The 20451-nt window shown below is 42.0% G+C and overlaps 2 protein-coding genes across 5 annotated transcripts; one reads left to right on the top strand and one right to left on the bottom strand.

Moving 5' to 3' along the window:
• Window positions 1-937: 937 nt before the first annotated feature.
• LOC122921633 (SLAM family member 8-like) lies at window positions 938-4791 on the top strand. Of its 3 annotated transcripts, none has more exons than XM_044271765.1 (5): window positions 938-1126; window positions 2413-2499; window positions 2588-2881; window positions 3428-3538; window positions 4210-4791. In XM_044271765.1, the coding sequence occupies exons 1-5, from the start codon at window positions 1003-1005 to the stop codon at window positions 4350-4352; spliced, it is 759 nt and encodes a 252-aa protein (XP_044127700.1). In that variant the 5' UTR covers window positions 938-1002; the 3' UTR covers window positions 4353-4791. The 3 variants fall into 3 exon arrangements, with proteins under 3 accessions (XP_044127700.1, XP_044127698.1, XP_044127697.1); XM_044271763.1 differs by having other exon boundaries at window positions 2173-2499; window positions 2591-2881; XM_044271762.1 differs by having other exon boundaries at window positions 941-1126; window positions 2173-2499.
• A 782-nt stretch (window positions 4792-5573) lies between these two features.
• LOC122921634 (low affinity immunoglobulin gamma Fc region receptor II-like) lies at window positions 5574-19043 on the bottom strand. Of its 2 annotated transcripts, XM_044271766.1 has the most exons (8): window positions 18910-19043; window positions 17764-17784; window positions 12774-13040; window positions 12409-12669; window positions 10265-10405; window positions 7727-7801; window positions 7468-7490; window positions 5574-5864 (listed from the first exon to the last, which is right to left on the bottom strand). In XM_044271766.1, exons 1-8 carry the CDS (start codon window positions 18977-18979, stop codon window positions 5808-5810), a joined length of 915 nt encoding a protein of 304 aa, XP_044127701.1. In that variant the 5' UTR covers window positions 18980-19043; the 3' UTR covers window positions 5574-5807. The 2 variants fall into 2 exon arrangements, with proteins under 2 accessions (XP_044127701.1, XP_044127702.1); XM_044271767.1 differs by lacking the exon at window positions 10265-10405.
• Between the last annotated feature and the right edge of the window lie 1408 nt (window positions 19044-20451).

The raw sequence follows: 20451 nt of genomic DNA, 5'->3' as shown, positions 1-20451 counted from the left end.
TGGTTAAAGAATAAAGTTTCAGAATGGCCAAGTCAAAGTCTTCACCTTAATTCTACAGAAATGTTGTCGCAGTATATGGGAGGAAACGGACCAACATAGCAGAATTAAAACTTTTTTTGAATGAAGGAATGGGCAAAGATTTGTCCAAGCCGATGTGCAGGACTAATCAACAATTCCCGGAAACGTTTAGTTTGTAGTTATTGCTGCACAAGGTGGTCACACCACATACTGAAAGCAAAGGTTCACATACTTTTACCACACACAGATGGATCATTTTTATATTTTTAACTTTTAAGACTTGCATGAAAATCCAATGTGGTTTTATTCCAAATTTATGCAGAAACATAGAAAATTCTGAAGGGTTTACACATACTTTCAAGAACCACTGTATTTTTACTAAGGGGATTTAGCATGAGAACACATAACCTCCATGCAGATCTTCCTCAGGGCAGTTTGTAACCTCACTCCATTAATGCTGTGCTTCATGGTGACTATCTACCTGTAAAGCGGAGGTCAGTCCCTGCATATAAAAATCATGGGACATTTTGGCTGTGTGACTATAATGGAGGCTGTGCAGGTTAATGATTTATGGTTCCCTTTCTCCTATTACACTTCTGGTAGAACAAGCGACTGAGTTTTTTATTGCTTATAAACCTGTCCTGCCAAGGATTAAAGGGACACTAGCATCAACAGTCTGTAGCCCATCAATGTGTGACCAGTGAAGCTCCATCCCCCCCACGCTTGTCTGAGTGGCTCTGTCTTATTTACTTGAATGGGGCTAAACTGCAGCATCGGGCACCACTGCTGAACATGACAGGTCCTCTTTAAATAAGTAATAGTGTACGTTTTCTTTCACATTTGGAACTTTGTCAATGACCACAGCTGGAGTTCCCCTATTCACTTCTGACCTATCATCTGGTCATGAGTTTGGAATCTTCTTATATGCGTTCCTCCTGCTCTGTAATCACGAGGGGATTTTTGTGAACATATTGGAAGTTTTGGATGATAGAGACAGAAAGTCAGTATCCAAGAAGCCTCAGATCAGATCTCGTGGTCAAAAGGAGCACCTCTATTACCATGAGGATGGATCGGCCACTGCTGACACTCATTTTCATAGTGCAAGCAGGTGAGTGAGATGGAGGCATCTGTGACTACTACTCTGGGATGAGAGTGTCCTTTAAAAGTTCTGCAGACACGTGGTAGTTGTTGCTGATATTGCTGGTGTGGGCCCTTAATTGTGATTATGGGCCCACATCACAGCTCAGCTTTTAATTTTGTTTTCAAATATTGTTGAATTGACTTGCAACACCACAGTTTACAGCAGCCTGCTGTAAATAAATTCCATAGCCATGTATACAACTGTGCTCCTAGAGCATGATGTTTTTTTAAAGCATTGCTCTTTTGAGATTTACAGTGCCGCTGGCGCCCTGCGGTGAGATCGGAGTGAGGACGTGCGCTGCGTCCTCGTCTCCAGAGCAACGGGGGGCGGGGAAAACCTGGCCACGCATGCCTACTTAGCGTGGCCGGCGTCCTCTGCTCCCATGGTAACGGTGAGGAGTCTGAGTGCCGAGCTGGGTACTCAGCACTCAGGTGTATGCAGAGGAACGAGTCGTGTGTGACGCTGGCCATGTCACATGACTCCTTCTCCCCTCTATTTAACAGGCAGCCTGCTGGCCACAGGTTGCCTGTGATTAATGTCCTACACTCTGTGAATCCTCCAGTGTTCTTTCCTGTTTTGGTATTTGAATCTCGGCTCGTTTATTGTCTTCGTCCTCGCCTGCTGCTTGTGTCCGGTTGCATCACCTGGTATTGACTCCTGCTTGGCTTTTGACTTGTCCTCGCCTGCTCCCTGTGTCTAGTCGCTTCTCCTGGTATTGACTCCTGGCTTGTGTTCTGACGTTTGGCTTTCGCTTGCTCCCTGGTACCGCTTTGACCTCCTGGTTTAGATTTTGCTTGTTTTGACTGCCTTGTGTTTGTCTGTCTTGTTTGTGTCTCCCGCACTTACTCAGGTTAGGGACCGCCGCCCAGTTGCGCTCAGTTACCTAGGACGGGCAAGTGCAAGTAGGCAGGGACAGAGATGTGGGTGGAGTCAGTTGTGCACCCTTTCCCACCCCCTTTTCGTGACAATCCCCTTGTCTCATTTATTGGTATACTATAACCTTTCTTGTACAGGTACTGTTTGTACAATGGAAAAGGTTACCCAGATAATAGGAAAGAAAGGAGGAGCTGTACATCTGCCAGCCATTGTGCCACCTAAATTTAATACCAGGGACGTCTTTTGGAGACATTTGTCACCTACAGATCACTTGGTGGCTTCCTTTTCCCGAGGATCATTCGACACAACATATCAGTCTTGGTTCTACGAGAGAGTCCAGCTTCTTCACAACTTTACTTTGGTTATCCTAAATCTAGAACTGGTGGACACTGGGATATTCACTTGTCAAATGGTGGACACCAATGGACACATGAGGCTTCATCGGTTCCACCTAATAGTCTACGGTGAGTGTCAAGTTGGAAATGTTATATGTCGGAATGACATTGAATTGCATGTAGTTCCAAGCCTAAGAAACTATTTATTTTGTCCTAGAAGTGGTGGTGAAGCCAGAAGTCCAGGTGTATACATCCAAAGGAACCGCAGACTGTTCTGTGTTTTTGGCTTGCAATGCATCCACAGGAAACAATGTGACATACGGCTGGACGACCGACACTGGAGAAGGTCGTCCTCTAAACAGAACTTTTATGTTACATGACAACAGTCGCCTTCTTAAGGTTCTTCTTAATCTAAGTGATCAGGAGGTTTCCTTTACATGTATGGTAGCAAACCCGGTCAGTCAAGAGAAAACAGTCGTAACTCCTTGGAACAATTGTTTCGTAAAACAGGGTAAATAAAGCTGTTCTTCAATAAAAAGTCTTTGAGGCCAACCATGATGGTGGTGGGCAGGTGGGATTGGTGTGAAGATCAAATTACCAGCAATGGGGGCAAAAGGGTTTCTTTATTTTCCTATCACGGACCTCTCCCTCCTATCCTATAGATATTCATTAAAATAAACTTTTAAGACATGGTCTATTCATTTTTTAAATCTAACTACTAGCCAAGGTTGGTTCATACTACTCATATTCACTAGTTGCGGTGACAAAGTGGGCTACATTAATATGCTTGTCTATAGTGTAACAACCTGAGACCATCACCATTGTCCCTAATTGATGAGTACCCATGCTCTAAAATATCATTCAGTCGGAGAGAGTAATGCATGTTTGTGGGCTTTCTACCCTTTGGAGTCAATGGCACTTTTTTCAGCAATTGAATATATACAGTCCCTCATTAAAAACCTCTACAAAATCTTCAATATAACGTTATGGGGTAACCTTCAGGAAGATGGATGTATTTTGCATATATCATTCATTTGAGACATGTTCTCTCATACAGGAACTGATGTTGGTTTCTTCAGTGGGAAAGTCGTCTTGGTTATTGGGATCTTTCTTGTGGTCACATTTGCTGTCTTGATGTTCTTAGTCTTCTTGTTGACCAGATTCTCTGGTAAGTAAATCCCTCATAGGTAAACTGGCTACATAGCAATTGTATCTGAAGATAAAGGGGGCTTGTCTGTAGTATTATTCCTGTAAAGCACGGTATCTACAAAGTGTCCATATAGAGAAGAAAATTAGCATCTCTGCAGACTTTTGAAATTTAAAGGCCATTCTGTAAACCCTCCAGGTCATAACTTTCTTAGCATTTTGGCCACAATCCTTGGGTCTGTACATAGTGGTACAGGTCATAAATGTATGGTGTACATGGATGACTGAAAGACGCTACTGAATTGAGACTATGGGTTGAGTTATTTAAAATCCCACAGTTTCAACATTACCATGACAAGTAATTCCTTTTGCCATGTCTATATATTTGCCATGTCTATATAAGGTCTGGACAGAGTTGTAGCTAGAGGAGGTTCTAGGATAGCAGTTGCAATCTGGCCACTGTTCCTAAGGGAGTTTGGGGGGGGCTGCTACAGATTTACCTTAGGACCCAGGAACTTTAGATTACATCTCTGGTTCTGGCAGTATATTCAAGAACCTGGAACCTCTGGAGGAATGCTCTTCTGGTCATGGGTCTCTTTTGTGAGGAAGTTTCCCCTTGTGCGGCAGACTAAGAAGCACGTAAAGCTGCAGGAATGGAGGATTTTTCTGATAATCTACTTCTTCTGCTAACAGGTAAAAACAACTTTAAAAACAGAAGAAAAAAGACTTATCAAAGGACAACTTCACAACTCAATGAAGAGACTGGAGGTCAAGAAGAAGACTTGAGACTACAGAACAGTGACGTGAGATCACTACAAAGAGAGACAACTTTGTAGCATAAAAGAGACAAAGGTCATAGGAGAGACAGATCTAATTAAGAGGAGACATGGGATTGGTGGTAGAGAAGGAGACTTCACAATATACTGCAATGCTGCTGAGCCAGTGGATCTAAGACAATTATATGTGATCCTGTGCTGATCAGTTAGTGTATCTAAGTCTATCAAGTGTGATGCTGCCTTTTGAAGCAGCATATCTAAATCTTTCACGTGTAATACTGTCTACTAAGCCACTGTATCTACGCCTCTTATGTGTGATACTGTCTCCTGACCTGTTGTATCTAAGCCTATCATTTTTTTATACTGTCTCAGGAAACCACACAGCACTACATTCCTCCTGTTAAGCAGTTTTAGAAAATGTTTGTAAAATTTGTATAATGGTGGTAATGTTATATTGCATCATGTTGATATGGTGACAAGTATAAATTTTATTTTTCTATTTAAATTGTTAGTTTCCTTATGTTCTAAATCTACAAAACAGTCCGATTGGATTATAAATACACAAGAAGTGTGCAGGGGGAATTTAAGGGAAGGAACTAGACACTGTTTTTCCAGGAACTATGGACCACTGACATCTACTGGCACAGTTCCCCTTAGTGGGAGAATGACATTTCATTTGTATAGAAAGCTCTTTTTTTTTTTTTTTACTTTCATTTACTGAGCTTTAATAGTTATAAAAATTTAGGAAAACAATTCATTATTTGATTTTAAAAAAACAAGGGTAAAATATCATCAGAACAAAAAGAATGGAGGTGGGTCCAGAGAAGCAAAAGATTCTTCTTGGCTTGGAATACAACATCTAAAAGTCTATGAGTGTTAAGTTGCATAGATAGAAGGTCGAGATGACAACATAAAATAATGGAATATCTGAGGGTAATTCAGTCTGTTTAGAAGGGCAGGTCAATACATTCCCAGAACAAATTGCCAATGGGCACCATATTTTCTTAAGGACTCCTAAGGCCTCCAGGTGCTTCAAGTAGGATTTTATTTTTATTGTCCCCAAGATTATGGGAGTCCCCACATTGGCCTTTTCTTCTATTGATGATCTTTGTACTATAAAGATGAAGTGAAAAACCAGCAAAGCATGATGACTCCCAAGGGCTAAAAGGTGCGTAATGATGAGGTGGCTTTGACCTACAGGGGACAACATTTTGAATTTCACCATAGGATTTCCACTTTTCTGTATGACTGTGAATTTGAAAATGTCTCTCAACTCCTCTCTCCATGTTTAAACAGAAGTTTCTATCTCAACAGTTTATTAGTAGAACTAATTACAACAGATCAGTATTAACACAGATACCATGTATGGAACCGTTTCTTCCGTGCTAAATTAATGAAGGGCAATTTAAAACAGCTTGTGTAGATTTTCTGGTCACTTTGATGTCTTGTGATGAGTTTATTTGTCGGCTGCCAACTTGGTGAAGATCTTTTTTGACAAGTCAATGAAGAGTCTGTTCATTCTACTGTGCCTACTGCTGGTGTCACCAAGGAATATACAATGGAGTAGTCATCCTGCAAATCAGAAAATAATATATTTATAAATTGCTGTAAATTAGGTACAAAGGTAACCTTAAGGACAGTCAGAGTGTTATCTAACCATACATGCATAAAGTACCCTACTATAAGGTCAGATGGGATATATTTTATAGAGACTTTCCAAAATTTCGGAAGAACTTTACTTCCGAAGTCAAAATTTTCTTCTCTTTTGAAAGTTCACTTCTTCTGATGTAGTCTCTTCTGCTCACAAGTCTCTTCTTCTGAGGAAGTCATATCTTCTGTTAACAGGTATTTGCTTATTAAAGGCGTTGTCTCATCATAGACAATGGGGGCATATCGCTAGGATATGCCCTTATTGTCTTATAGGTGCTAGGACCCGCACCTATATCGAGAACGGAGCCCTACAAGGTGGTGGCTGGAGGACTCCGATCCGGCCACCATAGAAGTGAATGGGAGCGCTCTGCGCATGACCGACTTCTATGTGCTCAACTTAAAATAGCCGAGCCAGCGCTCGGCTATTTTCGCCAGCCCCATAGAAAATTAATGGAGGGCGGCTGCGCATGCATATATCCTAGCGATATGCCCCCATTGTCTGTCATGAGACAACCCCTTTAAGTACTTTCCTCGCCCTGTCACGGGTTGTCTCTTCTAAAGAGCTCTTTGGTTTTAGTGGATCTCTATCTCTTCTAAAGTTTTTTTTTTTTAAGAGATCTTCTTTTTAGGGAATCTTCTTTTCTTCTGAGTATTATGGGTATTTTCTGGGTAAGTAAATTCAACTTCTAAGGTCTCCTATGTTGAGACACCTTGTAGACAGGTTTCTTCTGATTAATACTTTTCTTTCAAGAAATGTATTTCTTCTTAATGGTTTGTTTTAAGAAACTCTCCCTTTCTTCTGTGAGTGCAACCTCTTTCTGAAAGGTCTGTTTGGAGGTAAGTGTGAACTAAGCTTAAATCTTTTCATTTGAGGATGGAAAATTCTTTGTGAAAGTTCCGTTTCTGACAGCTCTCTTATTTGAGGAAGTCTCTTTTGACAAAAAGTAAAGTGCCTTCTTCTTCTGATAAGTTTTACAATGACCAAGGATTATACTGAGGGCTCATGCACACGACTGTATGCCCTCCGAGACATACGGTGCATGAGCGGGCCATATGTCCCGGAGCGGCATACATCGTGTGCACGGGAGCGCACAGCATCATAGGTTACTATGATACTGTGCGTTTCGGGCCGCCCATGGGACTATTGTCCTGCACTCATATGATCATATGAGTGTAGGACAGTAGCCCCGCGCACATGTGCAAAGTATCATAGTAACCAACGATGCTGTCCACTCCCGTGCACACGATGTATGCCGCTCCGGGACATATGGCCCGCTCATGCACCGTATGTCTTGGAGGGCATACGGTCGTGTGCATGAGCCCTAAGACTGTACAAAATACTATGGAGTGCTTAATAATATGTAGAGAATTTCCAAAATATTGTTTTACTGACTAATTTCTTTCTTTTGTTCTATGGAAAGGCTGGAATCTCACCATGCCAGTGTAGATTGAAGGGTGAAAAGAGTATGGCTAAAACATCTTACCCGTCAATATGATGGAAATCCTTTAAAAACCTTATACTTACATCTGGCTGTTGAGCAGGCAAAGCTGTAATAAAAAAGGAAAACAGCTACTTTATTCTTGGTTCACCTCAAATATTAGAAAACTAAAAATTGGAGGCTCCACGTGAACATTTGGTTGCTAGTTTAGCATTTCTCAATAACTTGGGAACTCGATAGAAGTTCCTCCACAGAGAAATGCTTCGGTTGAGTGCGAATTTCAGTAATGACTTACTTTTTACTACAACCAATGGGCAACCAAATTAGAATAAGAATGTGGCCAACCTGTCTGTACATGGTTCATTCCTATATACGTGTAACACACATCATCTTCTTCAGACCCACATTTTCTCAGAGGTTCTAAAAGTCAAAGAATGACAAGAATGATTATGGATCTCCTGGTTTAATACAGAAAAACTGAAACTGTAAAAACAGTCATATCATTGTCATATTCCATTGCCTTTAAAGTCAACCAGGCTTCTTTATCTTTCCTAATAACAATGAAAAATAGCTTTCCACATAAACTCTTCCCCTTGGATTCAACAAAGCCAAGAATGGTCATGTGATCCACTCTCCATGTTTAAGTGGTCAAATGGGTGGAGCTTAATTCTTCAAAGGGTGGACACTTATTGATGACATTTCTTTTGTATGTATTAAGTCAGGTTTAATAGGTCCTCCTGTGAAGCCATATTGTATACCAAACATGTTCCAGTAGCAAATTGTGGTGCCATAATGTACTATATGTAGCATGTGTAGGGATCATATTGGTTGTGCCATATTTACTGACTCTCTGAAGTTACTAATCTGTTGCCTGGAATTGGGTGTCTTTTGTTTGGGTGATAACCCGAGTCAGGTTTCGAGGAATAATGAAGAGTTAGACATTGACACAATAGCCACCTACAGGTGACACTAAAGAGACAGTGTTTTGTATACATTCTGGTAGGAGAGGAATCTGTACCTTCTTAGAACCATGATATAGCAGAGAAGATCTGTAGACAACTTAATGGAGTTCCCATGCTATATCTGCTACAGTATGTTGTATCTAAAGAGAATAAACTATAAAAGAGGAACCAAACCTCAAAGAAAATATTCCAATATTTCATAATCGTACATTGTATATTATTATAATCTGTGTTAATTAGGATGGACAGTATGCTTTGTATTCTCAATTGTTTTTCCAGCCTGTGGTCAGGGTTGGTAATATTACGGTATGTATTTTCCTTAGTCATTTTCCACTTTTGAACTGCATTTCTATAGTTTTGTGCTAATTTGTTTAATAATATTTTTTTACAAGGATAGGAACTCTCACTTTCTGTTCTGAGAGCTACTTTATAAAATTATTTGGGCTGCCTACAGCCGCCACTGGAGATTGCTTACTGCATAGGAATGAATACATCTTCCATTGCAAACTGGAAGTAGGTGCCAGAAGGTCGCAGCTCCATCTACTGTGTAGTGGATCCACTGATAAGTGGTGGTGCAGGGGGTTGGACCTCCACTTAAACTAAATTGACGGTCTATCTTGAGAATAGGCCATCAATATAAAAGCCTTGGATTACCTCTTTATGGTTCTAAGCCCATCCCCCTCCCCCACCTCTGTACCAGGAATTGGTTATGTCCTAGTACCAGTAAGTACCCAGATTGGAAAAGTCTACACAGTGTTCATAAAACATGTAAATGTAAGATTTCTCTTAGATTAATGCAGTGCTTCTCAAATAGTGGGGGGGCGCCAGGCTCCGTAAAGGGGGGCTCGTTCAGGGCCGGCCTTTGGGGAGCTGGGGGCCGGCAATAGCGGTGGGGCGGTGCGGTCACTGTACTATAGCCCCGCCCCACCGCTCCCTCCGGTATACTAATATAAAATGTATTATTGAATTAAAAGTTATTAAACATGCCCCCCTCACTCCTAATAGTACCGTATATCCGAATTTCTTCTGTATAATGCCGGCAGGCAGGCCGGGCGGCCGGCGCGTCCCTCAGTGATGTCACGTGCCTGCGCCGCCTGCTTTATGAATGAATAATGCCGGCATTATACAGAAGAAATTCGGATATACGGTACTATTAGGAGTGAGGGGGGCATGTTAAATAACTTTAAACGGAATCTGTGGATGGCACAGTTAAGGGGTGGGGGTCTGTGGATGGCACTGTTATGGGCTGTGGGGGGCAGTGTGGATGGCACTGTTATGGGGTGGGGGGGTCTGTGGATGGCACTGTTATGGGCTGTGGGGGGCAGTGTGGATGGCACTGTTATGGGGTGGGGGGGGTCTGTGGATGGCACATATATAACAGTGCCAGCCACAGATCCCCCTGTAACAGTGCCAGACACAGATCCCTCCCATAAGTGTTCGTCATCCACAGATCCCCCCATAAGTGTCCGTCATCCACAGATCCCCCCATAAGTGTCCGTCATCCACAGATCCCCCCATAAGTGTCCGTCATCCACAGATCCCCCAATAAGTGTCCGTCATCCACAGATCCCCCCATAAGTGTCCGTCATCCACAGATCCCCCCATAAGTGTCCGTCATCCACAGATCACCCCATAAGTGTCCGTCATCCACAGATCCCCCCATAACAGTGTCCGTCATCCACAAATCCCCCCCCCATAACAGTGTCCGTCATCCACAGATCCCCCCATAACATTACTGGCAAAGGGGGGGCTGTTATTACTGGCACAGAGGGGCTGTTATTACTGACACAGAGGGGCTCTTATTACTGGGGGCTGTACTTATAACAATTTTATAGACAAATGATACTATTTACAGACGCGCAGGGGGCATGACAGAAAATAATTGAGAAGCACTGGATTAATGTCATCAACATAGTCCAACCTGTGATGGAATGCTCAAGGTGTTGCCCTCTATTCTGAAGCTTTTGTTGCCACATGAAGATCAGGAGAGCAGCAGAGAGCAGGAGAAGAAGGGCAATGACCAAAATCCATGGAGACCGCAGAGTCATTATGTGAGGCCGCTCTGTGAGGACAAAATAATCACTTTAAGGAACCAGTGTATGAGCATAATATACTAATCCCATCTAGACAGTGTAATTGTAGATAGTCTAAAAAGGTGCAACATTTATTACAGTGGCTTAGGCCACTTTATACCAGGCTTACTTTGTGGCAGAATGTAAATGTAGGTCACTGTGGCTTTTTTGGTGACCACTCTCTTAAAATATAAAATAAAAAAACTGTGCCAGTATCGGTGCAGGTGTCAAGTAATTTCCAAGAGTATTACTTGATCTGTTAATTCATAACATTTCGACTGGGATCTGCATCAGGGATGACTTGCTGATCTAGTCTGTGCTCTTAGTGGTGCGGGCAAGCATTTGCTCCACTTTTACTCCTGATCCTTAAGTTATTTAGAGAATACGCCTGAAGAAACCACCTTCGACCTAGTGCCAGGGACAGCTGTAGGTGAAGAGTATGGACTGATGGGATCTCCCCCCCAAATATGCCTCAATTGGCCACATAGCTCTTCCATATGTGTTTCCGTAATGTTCAAACGGTGAGCTGCTTCTCTGAAGACTTGGAAAAGTTTTGCTAAGTAAGGATTTAGATGATCATGTTGTAACTTTTGTCCATGTCTTCAAGGAGCACTAATCATAAGCTGACGATTTGGAGATATTTAACATAAAATGGGGGTCAATGACATTTTGTCCTCCAGGACCCCACAGCCAGCGTGAAATAGGAAACAATAGACATCAGGTTTAACGCTGCTTCTATATATCGCACTACTGTGCACATTGCTCGTGTCGCAGCTGTCTAGTACATGCCTTGGATATATTCTGCTGTCGTACAGCTGTCTTTACAATTAGATTTATTGGAAACTCTGCCCTTACCAGATGTGAGCATATCATTATCACCTTTCAGGTCCACTAGCATTCAGGCTATTAATAGATATGCTTAGAGGTATAGGAAGGGAGAGTCAGTGAAATTAAAATAAAACAGAAAGCAGTTAAAAATGTATAAAACGATTAGTGAGTAGAGAATTGTTGAAGAAATTTAGATAAGAGCGAAAATCACAGAAAAAAATGCACCAAACGGATATGCCACTGACTATACTAGCTAGTCATACAAGCAGATATTAAAAGCTGAGACTTTTGCCAATATATTCCTGTTAGGAACACATAAGAGCGAAAATGTTTCAACATTCAAAGCATATCAAACACAAAACTGTATAATCTATCAGATAATAGTGATAGCATTTCACCTAAAAACAATTTATATGTTTTGCTTGTAATACCATGCCTAAACACATGGTGTGCTGTTGTGAGGAAGCTTTACTATCATGAGCAGATGGATCATAGAGTGCAACACAGTAAATCAGTGGTGGTCAACCTACAACATCATTAGGATCTCTTAATTTAAGGATGTTACATTACATTCGTTGTCCCATGTCCTTCATTTGCAGTGATGAGATCTGACTCTCCTTCACTGCTCATATGGGATATAACAACCAAGAAGCAGACTGGGACTGCTGGGACTGCTCTGCATCTGCTGCCGTCAGTGCCTGGATCTCTAATCCCACATACTCCTTAGTGGTGCTCTGTGTCTTTAAAGAATCCATACACAATGTGTAGTAGAGCATAACACGGCACTCACCCAGGAGTAGAAATCTTCTTGCTTTATTGCTTTCTACATAAACATGGACATGAACATCTAGGCGACGTCCGTTTTCTGCACTTCGTCTGGCCTGGTGAAGCCTAGATGTGTTCATGTCCATGTTTATGTAACCTGCAGAAAGCAACAAAGCCAGAAGATTGTTACTCCCGGGTGATTGTTACTCCCAGGTGAGTGCCGTGTTATGCTCTACTGCACATTCATATGGGATATGACTTTTTAATCATAAAAGATGATAAAGAGCTATTACCTGTAAAATATGTACCTTCCAGGCTTTGGATTTGTATACGTAAAAATGTACTGAAAAAATCCCAAAACATCCATCTTTCATACAGTCTGTACATGTCAGGTTCTTACCTTGGACGGACACAGTTGCTGTAGCATTGAATGTCTTATATGTCTCATGGAGGAGTATTTTTTGGGAGCAGCTGTAGGACCCGGCCACATTCCAGTCTACACTTGTAAACCGCAACTCGGTGTCGTTGACGGAGAAGTGAATGGCAGTTTTATTCTTGTAGAAGGTTGTGTTTGTCTTTTTGTAACTAAAAAAACTGTGACATCTCAGAGTCAGTGGTTCCCCTACGTAGACGACTGACGGAGTCTGCAGGATCAGAGGGGCTGAAAGGAGAAAAATTAAAAATAAGAGCTTAGGAGCTCGAAACATGGACAAGTGTGCTTCACATTGCCTTTACGTAAGATGGAAACCATCCGGGTCAACTTACTGCCGACCACTTCTAGTCTGACTGCATCACTTTTGAGCTCAGCTTTGACCCAGCATTGGTAACTCCCTGTATTCTCATCCGATGCTGACTCGATTTTGATTGCCCTTTGATGATGACTTTGAGACAGTGCTTTACCATCTTTGGACCAGTAGTATCTTAGGTTCCCCTGAGTCGTAGATCCCACGTTACAGGATATCGTCACTGATTCATATGGAAATATAATCCTCCATTTGGGTGTAAAGGTCACCACAGGTTTGACTTCGGCCCCTAAAAACCCAAAATATAGAGTATACACAGAAAGCAAAGACAAAGAAGCAATGCGGAGGCATTTCCTTGTTTATTGTACTTTTTGTTATCCCTTGGAACAGCAGGGAGCATATCAATTTAACATGTCTATGTGTTAGACCAGCAGGGGGCATTGTATCAATATAACATGTCTATGTGTTACACCAGCAGGGGGCATTGTATCAATATAACATGTCTATGTGTTACACCAGCAGGGGGCATTGTATCAATTTAACATGTCTTATGTGTTAGACCAGCAGGGGGCATTGTATCAATATAACATGTCTATATGTTAGACCAGCAGGGGGCATTGTATCAATATAACATGTCTATGTGTTACACCAGCAGGGGGCATTGTATCAATATAACATGTCTATGTGTTAGACCAGCAGGGGGCATTGTATCAATATAACATGTCTATGTGTTACACCAGCAGGGGGCATTGTATCAATATAACATGTGTATATGTTACACCAGCAGGGGGCATTGTATCAATATAACATGTCTATATGTTACACCAGCAGGGGGCATTGTATCAATATAACATGTCTATGTGTTACACCAGCAGGGGGCATTGTATCAATATAACATGTCTATGTGTTACACCAGCAGGGGGCATTGTATCAATATAACATGTCTATGTGTTACACCAGCAGGGGGCATTGTATTAATATAACATGTCTATGTGTTAGACCAGCAGGGGGCATTGTATTAATATAACATGTCTATGTGTTAGACCAGCAGGGGGCATTGTATCAATATAACATGTCTATGTGTTACACCAGCAGGGGGCATTGTATCAATATAACATGTCTATATGTTACACCAGCAGGGGGCATTGTATCAATATAACATGTCTATGTGTTACACCAGCAGAGGGCATTGTATCAATATAACATGTCTATATGTTAGACCAGCAGGGGGCATTGTATCAATATAACATGTCTATGTGTTACACCAGCAGGGGGCATTGTATCAATATAACATGTCTATGTGTTAGACCAGCAGGGGGCATTGTATCAATATAACATGTCTATATGTTAGACCAGCAGGGGGCATTGTATCAATATAACATGTCTATGTGTTAGACCAGCAGGGGGCATTGTATCAATATAACATGTGTATATGTTACACCAGCAGGGGGCATTGTATCAATATAACATGTCTATATGTTAGACCAGCAGGGGGCATTGTATCAATATAACATGTGTATGTGTTAGACCAGCAGGGGGCATTGTATCACTATAACATGTCTATGTGTTACACCAGCAGGGGGCATTGTATCAATATAACATGTCTATGTGTTACACCAGCAGGGGGCATTGTATCAATATAACATGTGTATATGTTACACCAGCAGGGGGCATTGTATCAATATAACATGTCTTATGTGTTACACCAGCAGGGGGCATTGTATCAATATAACATGTCTATGTGTTAGACCAGCAGGGGGCATTGTATCAATATAACATGTGTATATGTTACACCAGCAGGGGGCATTGTATCAATATAACATGTCTATATGTTACACCAGCAGGGGGCATTGTATCAATATAACATGTCTATGTGTTACACCAGCAGGGGGCATTGTATCAATATAACATGTCTATGTGTTACACCAGCAGGGGGCATTGTATCAATATAACATGTCTATGTGTTAGACCAGCAGGGGGCATTGTATCAATATAACATGTCTATGTGTTAGACCAGCAGGGGGCATTGTATCAATATAACATGTCTATATGTTACACCAGCAGGGGGCATTGTATCAATATAACATGTCTATATGTTAGACCAGCAGGGGGCATTGTATCAATATAACATGTCTATATGTTACACCAGCAGGGGGCATTGTATCAATATAACATGTCTATGTGTTAGACCAGCAGGGGGCATTGTATCAATATAACATGTCTATATGTTACACCAGCAGGGGGCATTGTATCAATATAACATGTCTATGTGTTACACCAGCAGGGGGCATTGTATCAATATAACATGTCTATGTGTTACACCAGCAGGGGGCATTGTATCAATATAACATGTCTATGTGTTAGACCAGCAGGGGGCATTGTATCAATATAACATGTCTATGTGTTACACCAGCAGGGGGCATTGTATCAATATAACATGTCTATATGTTACACCAGCAGGGGGCATTGTATCAATATAACATGTCTATGTGTTAGACCAGCAGGGGGCATTGTATCAATATAACATGTCTATGTGTTACACCAGCAGGGGGCATTGTATCAATATAACATGTCTATATGTTACACCAGCAGGGGGCATTGTATCAATATAACATGTCTATATGTTAGACCAGCAGGGGGCATTGTATCAATATAACATGTCTATGTGTTACACCAGCAGGGGGCATTGTATCAATATAACATGTCTATGTGTTACACCAGCAGGGGGCATTGTATCAATATAACATGTCTATGTGTTAGACCAGCAGGGGGCATTGTATCAATATAACATGTCTATATGTTACACCAGCAGGGGGCATTGTATCAATATAACATGTCTATGTGTTAGACCAGCAGGGGGCATTGTATCAATATAACATGTCTATGTGTTAGACCAGCAGGGGGCATTGTATCAATATAACATGTCTATGTGTTACACCAGCAGGGGGCATTGTATCAATATAACATGTCTATGTGTTACACCAGCAGGGGGCATTGTATCAATATAACATGTCTATATGTTAGACCAGCAGGGGGCATTGTATCAATATAACATGTCTATGTGTTACACCAGCAGGGGGCATTGTATCAATATAACATGTCTATGTGTTACACCAGCAGGGGGCATTGTATCAATATAACATGTCTTATGTGTTACACCAGCAGGGGGCATTGTATCAATATAACATGTCTTATGTGTTACACCAGCAGGGGGCATTGTATCAATATAACATGTCTATGTGTTAGACCAGCAGGGGGCAGTGTATCAATATAACATGTCTATGTGTTACACCAGCAGGGGGCATTGTATCAATATAACATGTGTATGTGTTAGACCAGCAGGGGGCATTGTATCACTATAACATGTCTATGTGTTACACCAGCAGGGGGCATTGTATCAATATAACATGTCTATGTGTTACACCAGCAGGGGGCATTGTATCAATATAACATGTCTATGTGTTAGACCAGCAGGGGGCATTGTATCAATATAACATGTCTATGTGTTAGACCAGCAGGGGGCATTGTATCAATATAACATGTCTATATGTTACACCAGCAGGGGGCATTGTATCAATATAACATGTCTATATGTTACACCAGCAGGGGGCATTGTATCAATATAACATGTCTATGTGTTAGACCAGCAGGGGGCATTGTATCAATATAACATGTCTATATGTTACACCAGCAGGGGGCATTGTATCAATATAACATGTCTATGTGTTACACCAGCAGGGGGCATTGTATCAATATAGTACATGGGTTGTCTCACTTCAGCAAATGGCATTTATCATGTAGACACAGTTAATACAAGGCAGTTACTAATATAATATATTGTGATGGTCCGTATGGTCTCCTTTGTTGGCTGGATTCGTTTTCCCATCACATCATACACTGCGGATTTCCAGGGGCTACGGCTGCTGCTGAAGTCTGACAACCCCTTTAAATATGAGTTCAATATTTAGTTGGTGGCACAATGTAAAGTCTTTAATTGTGTAGCCATTTAAAATGTGATGTGGTTTTTATATGATGCATTTGGCGTTTGTCAACCATCCGTGAGTGATGGTTGACTGCCTAAGGATATCCTCATACATATGGGCGTGGGGTGGGTTTATATGCACCACCGCTGTCCTGAAATGTGACTATTCTGTTTCCTTTCTTTGCAGAAGTATCAACGACATGCAAATAAGAACATGTAGAAAGTTCTCAAAAAATCTGCAAGTAAGACTTAACACAGGTGCACTGGTGGCATCGGTAAGAATCCCGTAAAGTGTAACTAGTGCATCAGTAACTAGATGTAGACGGGGAAGAAGGACCTCATTTGGGATGGAGCAGGGGCGTAGCTAAAGGCTCATGGGCCCTGGTCTAAAGGTTCAGCTTGGGCCCCCCCCCCCTTCCCTCAGTGCTTTTTGGCTAGGGAAGTACATAGCCTTCATGCTGCCTGCGGCAAAAATTTAAACAGTAGACCAGCCCCCATGCCAAATTCTTGACCCAAGCCCTTCCCTCCAGCCAGAGCTATAACTTGACCAGCATGTACTTTCTATAATGCTGGTGTCTTCTTATGGGACACAAGGGTCTTTGGGCCCCCTCAGGCTCCTGGGCCCGGTAGCGACTGCTACCTCTGCACCCCCTATAGCTACGCCCCTGGGATGGAGCCACTTGGGCCTTCATGTGGGTCTATCATTTCCACCGTTGAGCTGAATGGGCAATATATGTATAAGTGGTAGGAGAAATGTGGTAGTAGTCCCCACAGAACCTGCTGAGGGGGCTGCACTCGTACAAAGCCTGTTATCATCAGATCATCTCCAGACTTAATAACCATATTTTGCAAAAGGGTTTCTAATGTAGGAGCTGTGTTTTGGGGAACGTAATTTTATTGTTTTTAGGCCAGATCTACTTACATGGTTCTCAAGGAGAAATTCATGGCATGACAGATGACATCACATTGAATATTCAAAGACTGATGACATCACTGACCTTTTATAGGACTATCATTTATTATTACTTACCACAGTGTTCTGTTGTGGCGGCTGTAAAAGATAAAAAAAAGAGAGAGGTTGGCGTCAGGACTGAGTGTGTGGGGGTATAGGTATACTGGTATGTACATAGGTAACTGGGTCACCATGATTCCAAAGTGGCTTACTGTTGTATTAGCCCCCAACGAAGAGCTGCTCTGAAGCACAAACTGCTGCCCAGAGTAGGAGATGATAGCTAGGAGATGCTAGAGAAGAAATATATGGTGGATTTTAAACTGTTCTATACTTGATTAAAACCTATTGCAAATACCATAAAATACATTTTTCAAATTTCATTTTTTTGTTTTCGCAGTGAAAAATAGGCACCTGACGTGCGGTGCGAGGAGGTAAGCAGGCTATTAACAGAGTGAAGTGAGTGTGTGCCCGCTCTGCTAAAGCCTGACGCAGAGCGGCTGCAGGGGAGTCCATACCCCAGTGTGCAGCAGACTTCAGCCTGTGTCACTGGGAAAGCAAATCAAATCTATATTGGAAAAATGTATTTTATGGCATTTACAATAGCTTTTAATAACGTATATAGAAAGGATTAGGTACCTTCCTGGTGCCAAATGTAATGTGAGTTCTGCCAACTGGGCACACGGATTGCCAAGACCATATTAAGCCCAACCAAACCAACTGCTTGGAAAACCAGTCAAACTAGCTGTACTGGTCCACATAGTGGACAAAGACCACAGCAGACAGAGAGCCGCTCTACCAGTAGTGATACTAAGTGATTTACTGGCAAGCAAATACAATCTATCTATCTCATTTCTATCTGTCATCCATCTATCTATCTCATATCTATCTGTCATCTATCTATCTATCACATTATCTATCTATCTCATATCTGGCTATTCCATATCTATCTATTTATCTATCATCTATGTATCATCTATCATCTATGTATTATCTATCTATCTATCATCTATGTATTATCTATCATCTATTATCTATGTATTATCTATCTATCTCTATGGTAATGTATCATTCTGTCTAGCTATCTATTAATCTCTCTGTCCATCTACTAATCTCTCATCTGTGTTATTAACTGTCTAATCTCTATCTCCTATCCATTTATCTATCCATGCCTCATGTTATGGAGGTCATTGTCTATAACTCTGAGGGCAGGGGGTGACTACTTACAGATAATGAGGATGATGATCTGAGCTCTCATGGTGCACTTGGTCCGATCCACACTTGCACAATAAATCATTTCACTTATTCACAGTGAAGCAGATTCTTGTTTCCTGTTTCACGGCTCTGGCGAATACATTAGCAATGCGTGAGTGGTGTATGTATGGGTCTTACCGGGGCTGTCCCTGGTCACAGTCACGAGACCGTGTACAGGTTCAATTAGGGAAATTCTCTATTATTCATCCCCTTTTCCCCCCAAATAAAATAGATGTCCCCTACTTCATTGTTGCTACATAGCTAGGTGACCACTACCATGGGAGCTGTACAGGTGTAAATAATGGTTTAATGTCTGAGAGGTAGTCACAGCCCCGCCCCCTGCTGATGACATCACTGATATAATGACATGTGACCCACACATTATACTACAGGAACATCTATTACTGCTGATAACCTGCCTGTATATCCTGTCTGAGAGGTAGTCACAGCCCCGCCTCCTGCTGATGACATCACTGATATAATGACATGTGACCCACACCTTATACTACAGGAACATCTATTACTGCTGATAACCTGCCTGTATATCATGTCTGAGAGGTAGTCACAGCCCCGCCCCCTGCTGATGACATCACTGATATAATGACATTTGACCCACACATTATACTACAGGAACATCTATTACTGCTGATAACCTGCCTGTACATCCTGTCCGAGAGGTAGTCACAGCCCCGCCCCCTGCTGATGACATCACTGATATAATACACACCTTATACTACAGGAACATCTATTACTGCTGACAACCTGCCTGTATATCCTGTCTGAGAGGTAGTCACAGCCCCGCCCCCTGCTGATGACATCACTGATATAATAACATTTGACCCACACATTATACTACAGGAGAATCTATTACTGCTGATAACCTGCCTGTATATCCTGTCTGAGAGGTAGTCACAGCCCCGCCCCCTGCTGATGACATCACTGATATAATGACATGTGACCCACACATTATACTACAGGAACATCTATTACTGCTGATAACCTGCCTGTATATCCTGTCTGAGAGGTAGTCACAGCCCCGCCCCTGCTGATGACATCACTGATATAATGACATGTGACCCACACATTATACTACAGGAACATCTGTTACTGCTGATAACCTGCCTGTATATCCTGTCTGAGAGGTAGTCACAGCCCCGCCTCCTGCTGATGACATCACTGATATAATGACATGTGATCCACACCTTATACTACAGGAACATCTGTTACTGCTGACAACCTGCCTGTATATCCTGTCTGAGAGGTAGTCACAGCCCCGCCCCCTGCTGATGACATCACTGATATAATGATATGTGATCCACACCTTATACTACAGGAACATCTGTTACTGCTGACAACCTGCCTGTATATCATGTCTGAGAGGTAGTCACAGCCCCGCCTCCTGCTGATGACATCACTGATATAATGACATGTGACCCACACATTATACTACAGGAACATCTATTACTGCTGACAACCTGCCTGTATATCCTGTCTGAGAGGTAGTCACAGCCCCGC

The sequence above is a fragment of the Bufo gargarizans genome, chromosome 11 (assembly GCF_014858855.1).
Source record: "Bufo gargarizans isolate SCDJY-AF-19 chromosome 11, ASM1485885v1, whole genome shotgun sequence".
Classification (NCBI taxonomy): domain Eukaryota; kingdom Metazoa; phylum Chordata; class Amphibia; order Anura; family Bufonidae; genus Bufo; species Bufo gargarizans.
Note: the sequence above shows the minus strand (reverse complement) of the source record. Positions and strands in the feature narration are given on the sequence as shown.